General features: G+C 49.2%; 1 protein-coding gene across 4 annotated transcripts in view; it reads left to right on the top strand.

Moving 5' to 3' along the window:
• The first annotated feature begins 5,578 nt into the window (after positions 1-5,578).
• GAS7 (growth arrest specific 7) overlaps positions 5,579-18,472 on the top strand; it is a 105,732-nt gene continuing 92,838 nt past the window's right edge. For all 4 annotated transcript variants that reach the window (XM_074921706.1, XM_074921707.1, XM_074921708.1 and 1 more), the window contains exon 1: positions 5,579-5,803. In XM_074921706.1, coding sequence (XP_074777807.1) covers positions 5,621-5,803 — 183 coding nt within the window. In that variant the 5' untranslated portion in view covers positions 5,579-5,620. The remainder of the gene's footprint in view (positions 5,804-18,472) is intronic.

Here is an 18,472-nt window from a genome sequence, read left to right as displayed (position 1 = left end):
TTTTGTTCTTATTCACAGATAGCATTTCAGTGACACTAAGGTGTGTTAAAAAGTTAGATGTCTAAGACTGGGGTCTTCACCCTAGACTCTTTGGTACAACACAGGGAGGGAAAAGGTCCCTTCAAAGTGAGATTTGTCTTACCCTAACACAGAATATGGTCATGTTCCACTAATTTTAAAATTGGTTTCTCAGAATACCCTCCTAGAACAGATGACAGAGTGAGTATGACAGTTGTGGTGGCTCAGGAAATAAATTCAGAGAGAACTTACAGCCAGAGGGATTGTTTTGACCATTCAGTCAGACCTGCTGAGACCTGGCCAGAGAACACCTGCATCCAGCCAAGATGCTTTAGCTGATCTGGAACAGATGATAGAAAACAAGGCTGAGGCTGAAAGCTGACCACTTCTTTCCAACGCCTGATACCCTTGAAGTTGCAAATCTGCACGTTTCTAGGATGGCTTCTATCTCTGTGTTGGTTTAAGCCCTGCCAGGACCGGAGACCGCGTTGCCATTGTCCCTCCCCCACCCTCGGGCAAGGGCACAAACCCCGGGTTAAAATTTAATTTAACAAATAATAATTTAATACAACAGTGTGATAAACAATCTGAACAACAACAGTAGCAATGATAACAACAGTAAACAGCAATAACAGTGAACAAGACAAAAGATACACAGAGAAATATTGCAAATGGTTATGGACAGCCCGCCGTGTGCTCCCCGCCACCAAAGCCACAAAGGAAAAAGCTTCCTCTGCGCTGCCAGACCTGACACCAGCATGGTATGAATAACCTGGCTGGAGACCCCTTCCCCCTCTCTGCTGGGGAAACGTAACCCTATCCTAGCTGAACCAGGACACTCTTCCATCTAGTGACTCTGGCCCTGATTTCTATGACAGATAAAAAAGTGTTCTATGCTCAGAGATAGCTTTCCTCGTAGATAGTAAATATGTCACCATTTAGCATCCTTCATGGTAAAGGTGATACATGATGCAGAAGCAAACATAGGTCTATGCCTTTGGTAAGAGCTGCTCCCTCTGCAAGAAGTAAAGTCATTTTGAAAGCTGAAGAGAAGGACCAGATGTATCTCAAGAGAAACCAACCATGTAATTATCTGCACAATGAAAAGAGGGTTACTTATGGGAAATGTTCAAGAGTTATGTACCTCCAGTGATTGAAAGGGATCCTCTGACATGAACAGAGCCCTTCTGTTTACAGACTGGACATTCATACACAGCCCAAGTGAAGTTGTAGTAACAAGTTCAGAAAGAATATGCAAAATAAGAGTGAAGTTAGTGTTTACATTTGGGCTTGCCTGCTGAAAAGCTGAAGTTTGTAATTGCTTCAAGAAGTAGACTACCCTAAGACAAACCCCTGCTAGAGGCTTTCTCATCAAGAAAGTTCAGGCAAAGAAGGACAGAAGCCTGCAAAAATATCAGAAAGGGAGATAAAGAGAAAGCAGAAGTTGGAAGCAAAACAATAACAGAGTAAATAAATATCAGAGAATACACTAAACAAAAATATTTAAGTATTCTGGCAACATTAAAAGTAAGAAAAGTAAAATTTAGACTAAAATTCACTGTTGTACTTGAAGGCTCTAAGCTATATGGATCTCTGTTCCAACGCAGGCAAATCTGGGTTTCTATATGCTGAAGAAAAATAAGGGTTTTTTGGCTTGATTTCAGTTCTTTCCACCTATAAACAGCATTATTAGAGAATACTGCTGATAGATGCCCCTGGGTGTGTGCCGTGGTATCAGACCTGTTGCTTTTTGCCAAGCAAGGCAGAGCTGGTGTGATAATAGCACATAATGGATTCTAGTTCAATAGTTATCGGCTTAAATGCTTATTAAAAGGGGATGATTTTAAGCAATTTACCACAAATTCAGAGAATCAAAAATAGAACTGTGGAAAGTAGACTGAAAGTTGTTGAAAGAATCCTAAGAAAAAACCCTGAAGAGCTCAGCTCAGATGGCTGCTTGGCCTGTCTAAACGAAGGGCAGCTACATTGAAAGTCACCCTCTGAATTGTTCAGAATGGCTACAGTCAGGCTACCTGATTACTCACTTCAAAGAAAAAGGTATTGCAAATTCGTAAAACTCCAGGAAAAGAGAGTAAAATAATAAAGTATCCCATAAATGGCATCCCACGTGTCTCCTGTGCAGCCCAGGCCAGGAGACACACATGTGATGATACTCCACGGGCACAAAGGTGGTAGCTGTTCTAAACTTCTCCCTGCTACTGACTGCAAAGCAAGAACAAATCAAAAGGAAAAATGGGTGGCTTTTCCTCCATTAAAAAAGATGGAAGAAAAAGGAGTCTGAATCTTAGAAACAGGACAGGTCATACAGGATTTAGTGATCAGATGTGGTCTGTGAAAAGGACCGAGCTCACAGCAAAACATGACCAATGTGCACGTCTTGGGAGTCACTCGCAGAAGCACCTGCTTCTTTTCCACTGGAACAGAACTTGATGCATGTGCCTTGAAGCACAGGACCCACACCAGTACCTGCTCTCTGAAATGAGTTGCACAAGCGCGGGGCAGGGCACACACACAGGGCCATGGACAGGGGAACGCCTGGCACACGCACTGCGCTACGTCACGTACACACGTAAGTGGGGGGAGTGACAAAGGGGCAGGGAGCACCACGCACCCGTCGCAGCCACACGAACACCTGCATGCCCAAGTGTGCAGCATACAAGCAGGCACTCCCAGGCAGCAGAATGGGACACACGATTCATGCACATAGCGATAATCGTATGCCAAATGGAGTTAGTGACTGGAATATGGAGGTAACTTTGCAGTGCACACAGGGGGAATCACACAAATCTCATGCTCTCTGCAGTAGCATGCATGAATACACTGAGCCTTATATAGGTGCACCCTGTCTCAAACCTCTCCGAGTGGACAGTCTCACCACACCACGGAGAAATGCAGTGTGTGCCTGCTGCTGCAGAGACATACAGACCCTGGGCTGAGTCAAGCCACAGATCTCAACTTTTGTGAGCTTTTGACACATTTACAGTGGACTGTCACATGCACGTTGAAATGAAGGATGTGTATGCACACAGACAAGTGCAGTCGGACATGTGTGCCTGTGTATTTTGGAGTCAGTCATGCACCTCCGTACTGCAGCAGGCCTCTCCTGCGGACCAGCAATGTTCTCAAACACATGCACGCCGAGTTCAGTGCTCGCACATGCCTAAGGGTCTCACAAATGCACAGGGAGGAGACGTGTTTTCCTGCTCACCACAGACACACAGTGCCTGCGGAGCACTCAACGGAGTGAGCACCAGAGGAGATGTGGACAGGTCCACTGGGCACGTCTGGCTCCCGTCAGGCAGCGGGGAGGATGACCCACGCATCTCACCGGGGCATGAATACAGCAGCAGGTTTGCGCCCTTCCTCCCCTTCTCTGCTGACTGACTGCAAAAGGATGCTGGGTGGCAGGCTTGGATACAGCTGCGAGGCACTTGTCAGGCAGATCCTTTTGCCTCATCCCTTCCACACACATGCTGGCACGAATCTTGCACCCACAGAAGTGTGCCCCTCTCCTCCATGTGCCTCGTGTACTGCTGATGGGTCCCACATGTGCAGATCACCGTGCACCAGGTTGCACAAACATGGATGAGACCCTCGCACGAGCCTGTGGTGCAGTGAATCACACCAGTCACTGATTCTTCCAGGCACTCAGGAGTGAGTCTCTCGTGCACAGGTGTATGCAGGCACGCACACAGTCAGCTTACACACGAACACACAGTCACACACATGCAGCTGGGTCCCACGTGGTTGTCCCATAAGCACACATACAGGTCAGTCTCCTGTGCGAGTCTCTCCCCTCCCAGGGAAGCCAGGTATGCAAATGCACGGGCATAGCTCACACAGCTCAGCCTCAGGGTGTGTGCTCACACGCACCCCAGCAAGTCACACTCAAAGGTGAGTCTTTCACATGTGCACAGGTGTCTCCTGCACAAGCAAACGTGCACACATCTTCACACAAGGTTGAGTTTCATACAGGATCGAATTTCTCACACACAGCGTGGGAGACTCTCACACAGAAATACAGACGTACGTATCCCACAAGCAACACCAAGACGAAGTAGAGAGTCACTCAGGTATGTGTGCCCTGCCTTTCAGGTGCACCCCCACACACACGGAGATCTCAGGCACTGTGTGGGTGAGTCTCATACATGCACATGCTCACACACACGACGAGTGGGTCAGGCAACCCGCTTTGCAGCAAGTCACACATACGGGTATGCCTGGGCTTCATACACACGCCCCCACCAGTGCCTGTGCACCTACAGGCAGGTGCATTTTACATCTGTGCAGGGAGTCAGGTGTGCATACCTGGACAGAGGCACACACCCCCATTCATACACACCTGCGTGCACACAGACAGATGTGTCCTACACACAGACACAGAAGCCACATGTGCTGCAGAGTGAGTCAGGCATGTACACCCAGAGCAGGCTGTGAACACGGGAGTTGTGTTCATAAACAAAACACACACACCGTGGTGTCTCATGCATACACATGCATGAGTGTCACACAGATGAGGGTGTCACACACACATGGTACAACTCACATACACACAGGTGTCACACAGACCAGGGTGTCACATGCAGAGAGGTGTCTCACACATGTGCAAGTCCCATACAGCTGCAGTCAGACACACGCACACGGAGCAAGTTGTGCGCTCGGCTGAGGGCTGTGGAGATGGGGATGTGTCACACACACGTATGTGGTTCATACATGCTTGGGTGTGTCACATCATGTCTTTCAGGCAAAACAGATTTCACACACTTAGGTGCATTGTCACAAATGTACACATGGTGTCTCAGACATACAGAGATGTCTCACATTTGCACAAGTGTCTCCAGACACACGCGCAGTGTCCCCACACACAGGATGACGTGTGGGTGCTGCAGGCGTGGACGGTCTCGCCCGCGGTCAGTCACAGACACCGGTGTGGTACACACACACGGCTGTCGGACACACCGGGTGTCTCACGCGGGGCCTTTCACAGACACACACGGACGTCCCGGACACGGTGACTCCCATGCAGACGGTGCCCCTCAGCACACCGGTGCCACACCCGCGTCCCTCGGGTAGCCCGCACACCCGCACACCCGCACTCTCCTGCACTCTCACGCACGTGTGTGTGTGTGTGTGTGTGTGTGTGTGTGTCCCTCCCGCCCTGTCTCTCGGGAACATTCGGCGGGGTCTCCCCGCGGCACACCGACTCGCGTCCCGCCGACACGAGTGTCACACCCGCGGCGCACCCGGGTGCCGTCTCCTCCCCTCCCGCTCTCGCCTCCTCCCTTCCCCTCCCCTCCCCTCTCCCCTGCCGCCCCCCGCCCCGAGCCCGCGGCGCCGGGGCCGCCCCGCTCCCGCTGCCGCCGCCGCCCGCGCTCGGCGCCCGCCGCGCCCCCGGAGCGGAGCGGAGCGGCGCGGAGCGGCGCGGAGGGGCGCGGAGCGGGGCGGGCGAGGGGCGCGGCCAGCGCGGGCCCTCCCGCAGCCCTGCGCGCCGCGGGGCGGGCAGCGGCGCCCCGGGCGGGCGCGGAGCGGCGGGCGAGGCCCGGGCGGCTGCGGGCGGAGCGCGGCCGCGTCCCCCGGCAGGATGTCGGGGTCGCGCTGCCAGACCCTGTACCCCTTCTCCGGGGAGCGGCACCGGCAGGGGCTGCGCTTCGCCGCGGGGGAGCTGATCACGGTGCTGCAGGTGCCGGACGGCGGCTGGTGGGAAGGGCAGAAGGAGGACGGGCTGCGCGGCTGGTTCCCGGCCAGCTACGTGCAGCTGCTGGAGGTAGGAGCGGGGCCGCGGCCGCGCCGGGCGGGCGGGAAGCGGCGGCGGGCGCGGCGCGGGCGGGAGCCGCTCGGCCGGGCCGGGCCGGGCGGGGGAAGGAGCCGGCCCGCAGCGCCCGCGCTCGGCTCTCCGGGCCCGGCCCCCGCCGCGGACCCGCCTCGGCATGGCGCTGCCCCGTGCCCGGGGCACGGCGTCCCGGCGGGGCCGAGAGGATCGGCCCTGGAGAAGGAGCCGCCCCCCGGCCCCGCTCCGGCGGCCGGAGCCGCCGGTCCCCGCGGCCGCAGCCGAGCGCGGCGGGGTCCGGGGTGCAGGGCGGGCTGCGGGCTCCTCCGGACACTCGGGTTTTCACAACACAAGTTTCTGTGTTAGTTTGGGAGTGCGGGAGCCCTTTCGTTTGTCAGTTTTGCCACCTACAAGATCATTTACTGAGATACGTGAATGTTTGTGGTTTCACAAATCGCTAAATATTTACACATCCAACCAGGAATTTAGGAGCTGTTTGAGGCAAAATTTATCGTGAGATGAGACAAACTGGTCAACAAAGGCAGTGGGAAATCACTTGTGCACACACAGTAACTTTGCTCTCCTATCATCTCCCCCTTGGAAAGTCACTTTTCCTACTTCGGTCTGAGCGAGTTCCACTGTGCCCAGATCTGTAGCTCGGCCCTCCAGGTGGCCTTTCTAACCCTTGGCTCATGTACCACTGACAACTTCCCTGCAGAGCAACTGTCCGCAGAGCCCAGCCTCCTTTCTCCTGAGTAAATGTTTGGAAAGAAGGTAAGAAAGATGGCAAGCGCCAAGTGATGCTCATGTTTTCCTCTCCAGAGGTGGTGCCTCATAAGGACCACGACGTGGAGTTAATACGTCAGATGAGAGATAATTAACCAAATGAACCAGATTTATGGGACCACAGGTACTTGGCACACATTGCAGTAGAGTAGATGTGAGAGAAGAAGAAAGATCTGTGTATGTGTCTCACGGCTCTGTGCAGGTAGCCCTTTCCCTTGTGTGCAGGTATGCAGCTGGTTTGCTCAGGGACCTGATCTAACTGAAACACAACATGATAGAAATAATCTCCTTCTCTTTCCTCTGATCCAAATCCCTGTATAACTACACTGACAGTGGAGCTGGCGTCAGGGAGGAGATGACAGTGCGCAGACAGATGGGGCCTTTCAGTACCTCCTTTCTCCTTTCAGTACCAACCGGCACTTATATTGGCTTTGGGTGGGTCTGTCCCTGCAGCTTTCGATGAGGTTCAGCATTATGTTTTGAGCTGAACTTAACCACATGCTCTTGTTGAAAGAGGTTATTCCTACTCTCTGTCCTGCCCTCGCTTCCCCATGCTCAGTTTACTTCAACAGGTACTTCTGCTCTTCTCTCTGAAGCCCTGTATCTCATTGTGCCAAAGGACAGCTGGATACATTTTCTGCCACAGCAGAGAATGAATGTGGCTCGTAACATTGTCCAAGGTCTGCCAGGGCTGGCAGGGTTTGCCCAGCACGACACGCATCCTTTCTCCTCACAGCAAAGTCTGTTGGACGGCTGGGTGCTACCAGAAGGAGATGGCCTCCTGAAGCCTTTGTAGCTTTAAGCCTGCCACTGTGAATAGACAGGCTGGATTTTCTCATTCATATCCCTTCAGGTTTACCAACACTGAAATTTCCTCCAACAGCCCTGCTCCGAAGTCTGCACTGAGTTTTGGTCCTGAGCTGAAAGAGTGAAGCAAGAAAGGTATGAACAGCAGCAGCTGAGAGGGGAGTGTCACCCACTCTTGGGCAGTTTTGGTTTAGCAGCCAGTCTGCAGGTTCCTGATGGATGAAAGGGGAGAAATAACTGTTCCTGATGCTCTCTCTGACTTGGGAGGGACTATGCTGCACCACCAGCACCTCTGTGTCTTCACAGGCAGCTGCTGCATGGCTCTAGCTGGCTTATCCAGGAGCTGAGGGCAGGGCAGGCTCTTCCTCCTGGTGTGCACTCACACTGCGTGGTCAAGCTGTAGGCTCTGGCAGTGAAAAGGAGATACCCATGGTTGGTGGTTAACCAGAATGGTTTTTAATGGCAAATGTGGAGATAGGCAGCTCTGAGAAAACCATGAAGGTGGCTTGTGGGAAATGAATTCCAGGGCTAGGGATGGGCATTCCTGAGGGATTACTGCCTTTGCCTCTCGAGTTCTCTTGCTAGCAAAAATGTGGTTTCAATTCATTCATCACAGAAGATCAAGGAAAGGACCAAAACTCTAGTAAATGTGAGGCAAGAGAGACACGAGGAGGTAAAGAGTTAAAGATGTTTGGCATTCTTTGGTTTCTGCTCCTGTGGTTGCTGGAAGTCCACAGTGGTGGGTTAGATGAAAACAACGGTGGCTGGAGGTTCCTGCTCACGGCAATGATGGAAACAATGAGATCTGGAGGAGGACTAGAGGAGTGTGGTGCGGATAGGCCAGAAACAAGTTGTATCTGAGTTCTGGAGAGGACACAGTTGTCCTAGAGCAAAAGGGATAGCATAAACCAAAAGACATCAAAAGCAGGGAGGAAAGTGGGCAAGGGAGGGTATTAGCTCTGTGATGGGGTTCCAGATGGGTTCCCAGAGGCCAGGCTGGTTGGCAGCAGTCAGGGAGGCTGCTGTGGTCTTGTTCACAGAACTGCTGAGTTGGAAGGGACCTCTGGAGATCAGCTAGTCCAGCTTCCCTGGCCATGTCTGGTCAGGTTTTCAGTATGTGCAAGGATGGAGACTCTACAGCCTTTCTGGGCAATCTGTTCCAGTGTTTGACTACCCTCACAGTTTTTTGTTGTGTTTCAAAGGGATTTCCTGTGTTTTAATTTGTGCCTGTTGCATCTCATCCTTTCTCTGGATATCACTGAGAATAGTCTGTCTCTGCTTTTTTTACTGTCCCCCCATAGGTTTTTATACACATTGATAAAATTGATACACATTGATAACGAGCCTTCTTTTCTCGATGCTAAACAGTCCCAGTTCTTTCAGCCTTTCCTTGTATGACAGATGCTCCAATGCTTTAATCATCATTGTGGCCCATTGCTGGACTCTCTCCAGTATGTCCTTGTCTTCCTCATGCTGGGAAGCCAAGTACTGTTTCTTATATTGCTGTGCTCTTGGAGATAGTAGGTTAATGGAGAAACAGCCCCTAACCAGTATTTTCCAAACATGAGAATCCATTGACACCAGAGGAATCCAAAAGCGTGCTGCCGAATTCATATGGTTTTGCTTTGACTGAGCTTGGTCTGTGAGCAAACAACACCCTTCCGCAAACCCAAGGGCCTGGGAAGGAGGTATGTTGCTGCTTGTGAGCCATATCTCATTGAGTAGATACACCATCAGCTTCAACCTTCACTCCTTCTTTGGTGATTTATAGTTATGTCAGCTGTCAGCCTTGAAAGTCAAGGGACTAGTAGCTGCATATTCTGACCATGTCCTCTCTCACGTGTACTCTTGTATTTTTGCCTGACCTTTTGAGCATTTGAACAGAGCCGTCCAGGGACCCTCTGTACCAGACTGATGCAGTCCCAGGTTAAGCAATTGCCCTTCCTGGCCTGGTTCAAAGAGGAATCTGTGCAGATACAGTCAATGAGCAGTCCTTCAAGCCAGCACTGCCATGGTGAACACAGGTATAGAGCAAATGGAATGTGGTGTGTGATACATTGAGGGATTTCTTAACAGCTGAAGATAACAAAATGTTTCCTACCCAGAGGCCAACTGCCTCCTCATCCCACCGGCATCAGAGATGCTTGGGATGATGATGTGTGTAGGAAAGATCTGTACAGCTCCAGACCTGAGAGCAACCTAGGACAAGTCTCAGTTGTGTCCCAGTTTGTCACAACCTTCATTGTTGCAGGGCAGCACAGATGTCAGGAGGGTGAGGTGGTGTCAGAGCTCTGGGGTATGTACTCCAGGAAGTGCTTTGCCCAAGACCCTCTGGGGAAACACTGGCAGTTGTGTGTTGTACAGAAGTGGTTTTCATAGGGGTGGGGAGATGTGTCATTCAGTCACATTTGCAAGCGGTTTGTTTTAAAATCTATTTTAGGCATTGCTTTTTGTATTTGTGGTTAGCTAGAAATCACTTATATAAGCAGCAGCAGTAGCAACATATGCAAATTTGCTGAAAATTGTCAGCATTTCATAGCTTCAGTCATCCCACAGATGTAAGTATCTGTATGAAGCACAGCGTGTGCTTCCAGCATGGATGGAGGTGGCTCTGGAATCTGACTGAACGAGCTGGACTGAGTAGGACTGAGAGCTGCCACTGATCTTGTCTGCACTTTCACAGCTTGATTTACCAGAACCATCAGGCACTTGGGAAGGAAAGAATCGCGTGCTTCTCCCTGGTGCACGGTGCACGTGCAGGCATCAGACGGCATTATATAGTAATTGCACTGCTGTGTAATATTTGGGGGGTAACTCACATCACCTAACGCAACCTGTGACATCTGCCACATTGAAATGTGCAAACAGTTGAGCCTGGAGGTTGTGGCACGTGCAGCTGCAGGAGGCATGGCATGGCACAAACTGTTTCATTCTTTGTGCCTAGGTAGTCACAGAGAAAAAGAATGGAAGGAATTCATAGAAATTATAATGCCTATGATTTATTTTGTAATAGCAGAGAATGTGTAGAGGATTTCTGTGCCAAATGGTATAAGCTGATATGATCCAAGGAGGCAGTGTGCTTAAGGAGAAACTAGAACCTGCCAGCTGATGAGCAAGGAGAATTCCATTTCATGACAAATTCAACTTCTGAACATGTATGTGAAACAGTATTGTGGTGAAACCCCTATTTTTAGAGAGAAAAAAAATATGATTTATATTTCTCTTTCTTCATGTTAGTGATGGAACATATTTTGATCAAGAAAAGCCTGAAAAGATTTTCTCAGAAAATACCCATGCGGTCCTAGAAATGAGCATTATTGTAGCCAGCACTATGATGTGATGGCTGTGCTGTGCCACAGCAAGGGCTGGCATGAGCAGCTGCTGGAGCTGCTCTCTGCTGTAATGGGAGCTATGTAATGTGAACAGTACACTTGGAGAGAGGAGATGTTGGTACCTGTTGCGTCAGATCTTTTCCAGATGACTATACAAAGAAGAATAAGGTTGTGTATGGAAAGCACTTGGCTGGCCGTGAGCACCTGAGGATCTTTGTATGTGGCATTGGTACCTCCTGCATGCAGCAGTGGTGCTTTGCTTTCTTAGCAAGTTCTTCTACATCCTTGGAGTTGGTTGTCTCACTCTCTCGTTCCTCCATTGCCCCACTCAAAAATCAGCACAACATAAAAGTCATGGAGAACAACATGGGCCGAGGGGATGTGTGATGTTATTGGGTACAAATGCAGCTGCTACCACTGCCTTTTTTCTAAGGATACTTCGTGGAACAAGTAATGCTCTAGTATATAGACTTGTGTGATGGGAGAGGAATCTAGTCTTGAATCCAGTGTGGTAAGGCTGTGGGTGCTGAGCCCTTCTGTGGTTTTTAAGTGGCTAGGGAGTGAGCACAGCGTTGTGCTCAGGAAACCTGTACAGTGTGCAGCTTCTGATGATGCAGGCTTAGCCGTTGAGCGACTTGGCTGAGCAGCTGGTACTCCCGTCTCTTGCCAGCCCTGCCCAGGGATGCCTGTGGCACTGCCTCAAGTGTTCTGGCTGTTCTTCTGCTGGGAGATGGTGCTGGGGAGGAGCAGGAACCATGGCCAAAGAGGAGCCGGTATCTCCTCCAGGCGCAGAAGGGTGATTTTGATTCTCCCAGTGTAGGGATGACTCCCTGTGGGGCTGACCAAGGAAGCCAAAGGAGGAGATTTGCAAAGCTGTAGATGGAGGCTGCTGTGGGTGTCGTCTCCGGGAAGGGTAGAGTTTTTAAAATGCAGCGCTCACAGCTGCTGAGGCTGGTCTGCTTTGTGTGATTCAGCAGCAAACCTTTGTCCAAAGTGGGGCATTTGTGAGATAGCAGTGACAATGAGAATCATGTGGTATTGCTTTGCATTTTAGTTTCAAAGTGTCATTTTTTTATATCTGTGACTTTCTGTAACTGTATCTTTTCAGACCTGAAACTTCTGGTTATCTGACCATTGACATTTCTGGAAAAGTGAATGAAATGAAATAATATATTTTCTCATATTAAAAGGGTGAGGAAATTATGTTTTGCTGCCAGAAGATCACTTTTCAATCAAGGTTTTCGAGGGATTTTAAACTCTTCATGAGAATGTGAAGGAGATGTGATAGTACAGTTCACAATCCCTCGCTCATAAGAGTGCATCTCGTGATAACTGTCTTGAACTGTTGAAGTTAAAAACTGAACAGCACCATAAATACCCATGATTTGTTAAAGGAAGGGTCTTACTGATGGGTGTGGCATTTTTTGTGAGCTGTTCAGTCCTCTGCATAAGTTGGGATGTTGCACCTGGATGCTGCACCTCTAGCAGGTGAGAACAGTAACGTTGGTGGCCTTGTGGAAATCGCACAGGACATAATTTTTAAAGAGGTTTTTCTTTATCCTTAGCTAAAAGATGAAAAAGGAGGCTTAATCTGGAAGGATCTCTTTCTGACCATGGATTACAAAGAGAGCCTAAAAATGGTCTCACTGCATATGTCTGCCTTGTAGATGTTAAAGATTAAATGAGTTGCCATCACCTGCACGTTAAGGGTGGATATACAGTGAAGATGAAAAATGCAGATCACATAAAGACTCACTTGAAGTGAGTCTTAGTTCCCAAAAGAATTCCGTGCTTTGAGTGGGGCACACATCCTATAGTCAAAAAGGAGTGATTTTTGCAGTGGTAGGCATGGGGTACTCTAAATAGTCTCACTTTACAACTTGGATGCAAAATGCACCTTCAACATTGTGCTGCAAACAACATGTGCTGAATGTATTACATTTATACTGACTATAGACAAAGTAGGAATAATGAGAAGATGCCAGATAGTCAGTATGTTCTAAAAACCTGCTTTATTTTGATGTCCAAAATGGAAAATTTAGCTTTGAAACTAAGACCAGAAGATTCTGGCAGATTTAGTGGGGTTTGGTTTTCTCTATTTCACTTTTACTTTGTGATAATAAATGACTAGGTAGAATTAACTAGTCATTTAAATAACTAGATTAAACCTTTGTTTTATTCTCCATGGTTGCTTATCTTCCATGGTTGCTTGTGCCCCATGGAGCACATTATTATCGGTAATGCACCCTGGCTCTGCATTATCAGAATCTTAAATGCCCGAGTATGTACTCAGGACTTGTTGTCATGATTCCACTGACTACTGACACCAAGTGCAATCCCGAAGATAGGACATTCTTCTATTTTGGAGAAGTCCCACAATAATAGGAACAAGTATACAGTGCTGCAGTGTTGCAGATAGTATCTGTCTGTGGAAATATTTGGGACTGTTGCAGTTGGTTTTGCTGTGGCCATGCTACAGCTTAGGACAGCAAGAGGGATATTTCTCATGTTGCATGTGTTTCCCCTGTTTGCACCATCGGCAGAGCACGGGGAGCCAGCCTGAACGGGGCAGGCAGGCAGCACTGCTAACTTGTGTCTTGTGGAGTGTCTGACATAAGGCACTGATATTTCTGTCTTTGATTTCTGACGCTTCCAGGGAGCACTTGTTATGTGCAGCTTTTTCAGAATCCAGTGCTGATGGGTTCTGCCTTGCTTACTCTGCACACATGGCAGATTTGCTGGAAGCCTCCCAAAAGCCTGGGCCCTGCTGCAGTGCCTGCTCCCTGCTGTGCACATTGCCAGTAACTCTGCACGGCTCCGTTTGCAGACAGGGAAGCGAGACCTGGGGAAATATGAAAGAAGCATAATGGACCTGACGGTCCCCTCTCTGTGCTTTGCCCACTGTCATCAGTTTATGTCAGTTTAAAGTGTTGTTTGCCGTATTTAATTACACCTCACGCTCTCCTTTATTGGTATGATCCACTTGAGTGCGAAAGAGTGTAAAATCAAGGCGAACAGTTTGTTCAGCCACAGTTTCTCAAGAACTGGGAGTTTCAACAAGTGTTTGTTTTGAAAAATATAAGTATGCTTTAGCGTAGTTGGAATTTTTTATGTCATGCCACCATGTCACTGTGTAAAACGTTACCAGTTAAGAGGAGCTCATGTACAGGAATGGTATGCGGCAGGGAACCTGGGCTATCAGCTCTACCGAATTGCAGTGTCTCTGCAGCGGATTGCAGTGTAACTGCAGAGAATCGCAGGGTCTCTGCAGCGAATTGCAGTGTCTCTGCAGAGAACTGCAGTGTAACTGCAGCGGATTGCAGTGTAACTGCCGCGGATTGCAGGGTCTCTGCAGCGGATTGCAGGGTAACTGCAGCGGATTGCAGGGTCTCTGCAGCGGATTGCAGTGTAACTGCCGCGGATTGCAGGGTCTCTGCAGCGGATTGCAGTGTAACTGCAGCGGATTGCAGTGTAACTGCAGCGGATTGCAGGGTCTCTGCCGCGGATTGCAGTGTAACTGCCGCGGATTGCAGTGTAACTGCAGCGGATTGCAGGGTCTCTGCCGCGGATTGCAGTGTAACTGCAGCGGATTGCAGTGTAACTGCCGCGGATTGCAGGGTCTCTGCAGCTGATTGCAGTGTAACTGCAGCGGATTGCAGTGTAACTGCAGCGGATTGCAGGGTCTCTGCAGCGGATTGCAGTGTAACTGCAGCGGATTGCAGGGTAACTGCAGCGGATTGCAGTGTAACTGCCGCGGATTGCAGTGTAACTGCAGCGGATTGCAGGGTCTCTGCAGCGGATTGCAGTGTAACTGCAGCGGATTGCAGTGTAACTGCAGCGGATTGCAGCGTCTCTGCAGCGGATTGCAGTGTAACTGCCGCGGATTGCAGGGTCTCTGCAGTGGATTGCAGTGTAACTGCCGCGGATTGCAGGGTAACTGCAGCGGATTGCAGGGTCTCTGCAGCGGATTGCAGTGTAACTGCCGCGGATTGCAGGGTAACTGCAGCGGATTGCAGTGTAACTGCAGCGGATTGCAGGGTCTCTGCAGCGGATTGCAGTGTAACTGCAGCGGATTGCAGGGTCTCTGCAGCGGATTGCAGTGTAACTGCAGCGGATTGCAGGGTAACTGCAGCGGATTGCAGCGTCTCTGCAGCGGATTGCAGGGTCTCTGCAGCGGATTGCAGGGTCTCTGCAGCGGATTGCAGCGTCTCTGCAGCGGATTGCAGGGGCTCTGCAGAGAATTGCAGTGTAACTGCAGCGGATTGCAGTGTAACTGCAGCGGATTGCAGGGTCCCTGCAGCGCAGGCAGAGCGTCTGACCGGGGCAGCAGGGGGTCAGGCACGGGAGAGGGCTGGGCCAGCAGAGCCCCTTACATACCTGCCATACCAGCCAAAGGGCACTTGGTTTGGTTGCGAGGGAGAGCGGGCTGTACTCCGAGGGCTGTGGATCTGCTGGTAACACTGCTGTGGTACTTTGTACATGCTGTGGTGACCATCCTAGCAAACCCTCCTTTCACAGGTGTATGCAATAGTGGAGAGAGGTTTGGGCTTGTAACTAGCTATCCGGTTTTCCACATTATGCTATCAAAACAGCTTTTGTATTAGTCTTTGTGTTTGCTTTTTTGCTGACAAATTCCAGAAGGAGGATGCCATGGGTTACTCCGGAGCTACCACGCTGCATTGTGTAGAACACATCTAGCAGTGCAACAGGCCAGTGTGTTTTAACATACACTTTTTCAGTATTTGTGAGCAGCCCTCTCAGTTGTTGGTATGGGCCACTCTGGAGTGAATTTAGGCTGACTGTCAGGTGACTTTGGTCACTGATCTTTGAACTTCCAGATGGGTGCAGACCCAAAGACTGAAAACCATTCTTTGACATCGATTAATATCTGTCTGGCATGTCTTCCTACATTCATAGTTGGTAAAAGTAGACAGTGAAAACTGTTCTTGAGCCACAGATATTCCCACTGTGATGTTGGCAGCAAAAGCACTGTGGTCTTCCAGTGTTGGTCTGAGCACCAAGTTTGTTTACTGCACAGATCTCCCAGGGCTTTCCCAGCTGGTGTCAGCCCTCTGCACCTCTGCTACTGCAGTCTCTAGGGTGTATACTAGGAACAAAGTAATTTCATCTGCTATCACTTTGTGTGCCCCTGTGGCTTAGTTCTGTGCCTCTCACTTCTGTCCTGTCAGTTGGTTTTCCATGGAGGAAAAAAAGCTCGGAAAAAGATAATTAAAAATAAAAAGTCCTGTGAAGACTTTGGGATGTTTGTTTCATAGGATGGATCAGGCCAAGGTCCTTAAACAAGGAGGGTGAGTGAGCTTTCTGCAGCTGTCCTACAGAGTGCTCCGAAGCGAGGAGGGCAGGCAGCTGACGGGGAGGCTGAGGAGGCTCTGCCAGCTGAGCTGTGATGGCACTTGCCGCTGCAGCGCCGGACCCGGGGCTGGGCAGCATTGCTGGCACAGCGGGCGCAACACTGCGAGGCTTCAAGGCATTACAGAGGGAGAAAGCAGGAGCTGCTCTGGGCTGGATATGCAGCCTGTAATTGTCAGGTTGTCCCATTAGCACCGATTCAGTCTTTGAAATGCCCTCTCACACTCAGCAAGTCCGTCATGGGTAAAAGGGGGAAAGGCACGAGAGCAGAGGCACATCACAACGAAATTAAAAATCCCAAGCTGCTCATTGTATCTTTTCATATTTGTCCCCATTACTTGAAACCCCTGTAAAAATCTTCCTTAACTTTCAGAAGCTGATATGTTAGCTCGGAGTTAAATCTGATTTCTTACTGAGTCTGCAGTGTTCTATCTGGCATCTGAGTGTTGCTTATGGCCTCTCTTAGTTTTCTCACACCCATTCAGCCAGAGACATAGTCAAGCAGCTCTGAGACTGCTGAGGAAAGGTACAGCAGTTTGAACAGGGAGCATGGAAAGGGTTAAAATGAAGCATCTCCCCTCTCAGAGCTCCCAGGGCTGACAAAGGACCAGCTTTTGTGGAAGACAGCAGAAAGGAGCAAAGATCTTTGAGCTGGTGGACATTGTTTGGGCCATGAAAGATACCTGTATGGTTCCAGTTATTACCTCTATATGTAATATTTTGCATTTATCGCTAGTGTAATTTGTTCGCTGTGATGTTACTTGTTCATTGAAAACTTACTGGAGGTGTTCAGGCTCTTGCCTCACATTAAAAATTATATATAACTTGCACGTACTTGCTACACACTTCCACTCTTTTTTTCTTTAATTGCTTGAGGAGTGAGTGGCATTGTCAGGCCTCTATGGTTGACTTTTGACTTGAGGAAGACTAACTCTTCATGTTTCTGCTCCTTGTTCTCTGGCTTATCAATTTTTAATTTTCTGCAGTAGTTTTCTCACTCCTTGACTGCTTCTTTTCTCCTGAAGGTCTTCACAGAAAGGAGTTATGTTTTCACAAGCATGCTTATGGTAGTTGTCTAACAGAAGATATTAGCACTCCCAAGTACCTAACACATACGCTTATGACATTGTGGTTCTAACATTGCTATTGAGTGTATCCTGTCATTCTGTTCTTTTTTCCTCTGGTAATCTATAAGCACTTTCAGAAGTTCTTTTAAATTGTCTGGTAGGATCTGCTTTGTCTTCCTGATCCTTTCTAATTTATTTAGTACTTTATTCATGTTTCCAAAACAAAACCCTGCAGTTACTTTGTGCCCACGTGCTCCTTCCTGAGCTGTGTGCCACAAAGCCACAAAGCCAGACCTACAGTGAGGAAGGAGCTGGTGCATGACAAAGTTTCAATTGCTGCAGAAGTGAGGCTTGGTCATAGAAGAGGCAGCATCAAGAAATGTAAAGTTTTTGGTAGTGGGGAAGCAGGAATAATTAGTATGGAGGAGTTTGGAGGAAAAGAATGGAGATTTGCAGTGACAGAGTTTCCAAGGGGTGGCAGAGAATGAAGAATTAACACAGTTTGAATTGATACTGATAAGGCAAAATGCCATGTAGAAATTGCACAGAACAGGAATTATATTTCCAACGTGTGGGCAAATGCTTAACTCAGAAAGGAATAGCCAGAAACTGGATTGATGACTGTAGTGTATTTCGCAGTCCTGGAGAAATGTATGTACTGTCGACAGAATTCCGTGTAAAAACCCTGCGGAGGGCTGTGTGTGTCACACATGGCTGAGCAGCTCCAGCCCTGCCCGTGTAATGAGCTGCCTGAGCAGCAGATTTGCTTCTCGTGTGGCAGCTGCTGTATAATAGGACTAATTCATTACCCAAGGCCAAGTAATCACTCTCAATAGCAAGATTTAGAGGAGACCCTATGACTTGTCTCATTGCGCTGTGAACTGCTGATTATCACAGTGGTAACTGGTACCAAATGAAGACTGGAATTGAACCTCAGTCTGTTATGGGATGAAGAATAGAACTTCAGGTATTCCCAAAATGAAATAATGTTTAAATTATCTATGGGTCGCTTTTGGAAAATAACTTTGAAAAGAAACTGAGTCAGCGAGCCCCTGTGTCCAGCTCCTATCTCAGCTGCACTGCCCCAGGGTTTGTCCCTCACTTCTGCTCCCCCTGCTCTCAGCTAGCACAGTTTACCAAGTCTGAATATGTATGTTTGGGGAGGGACAAAGCCATGATCATTCAGCTCAGGGACAGGGCCATGCAAATTCTTCTGATGTGCATCTTGCTGGCTGTGCTGGGTGGTGGTAAAGGAGAGCTGGTGCGAATCACTATTCCCAGCATATTTTGATTACAGTGGCCAG

This window comes from Athene noctua, chromosome 18 (assembly GCF_965140245.1).
Source record: "Athene noctua chromosome 18, bAthNoc1.hap1.1, whole genome shotgun sequence".
NCBI classification, from domain to species: domain Eukaryota; kingdom Metazoa; phylum Chordata; class Aves; order Strigiformes; family Strigidae; genus Athene; species Athene noctua.
This window is presented reverse-complemented; position numbering and strand designations above follow the sequence as displayed.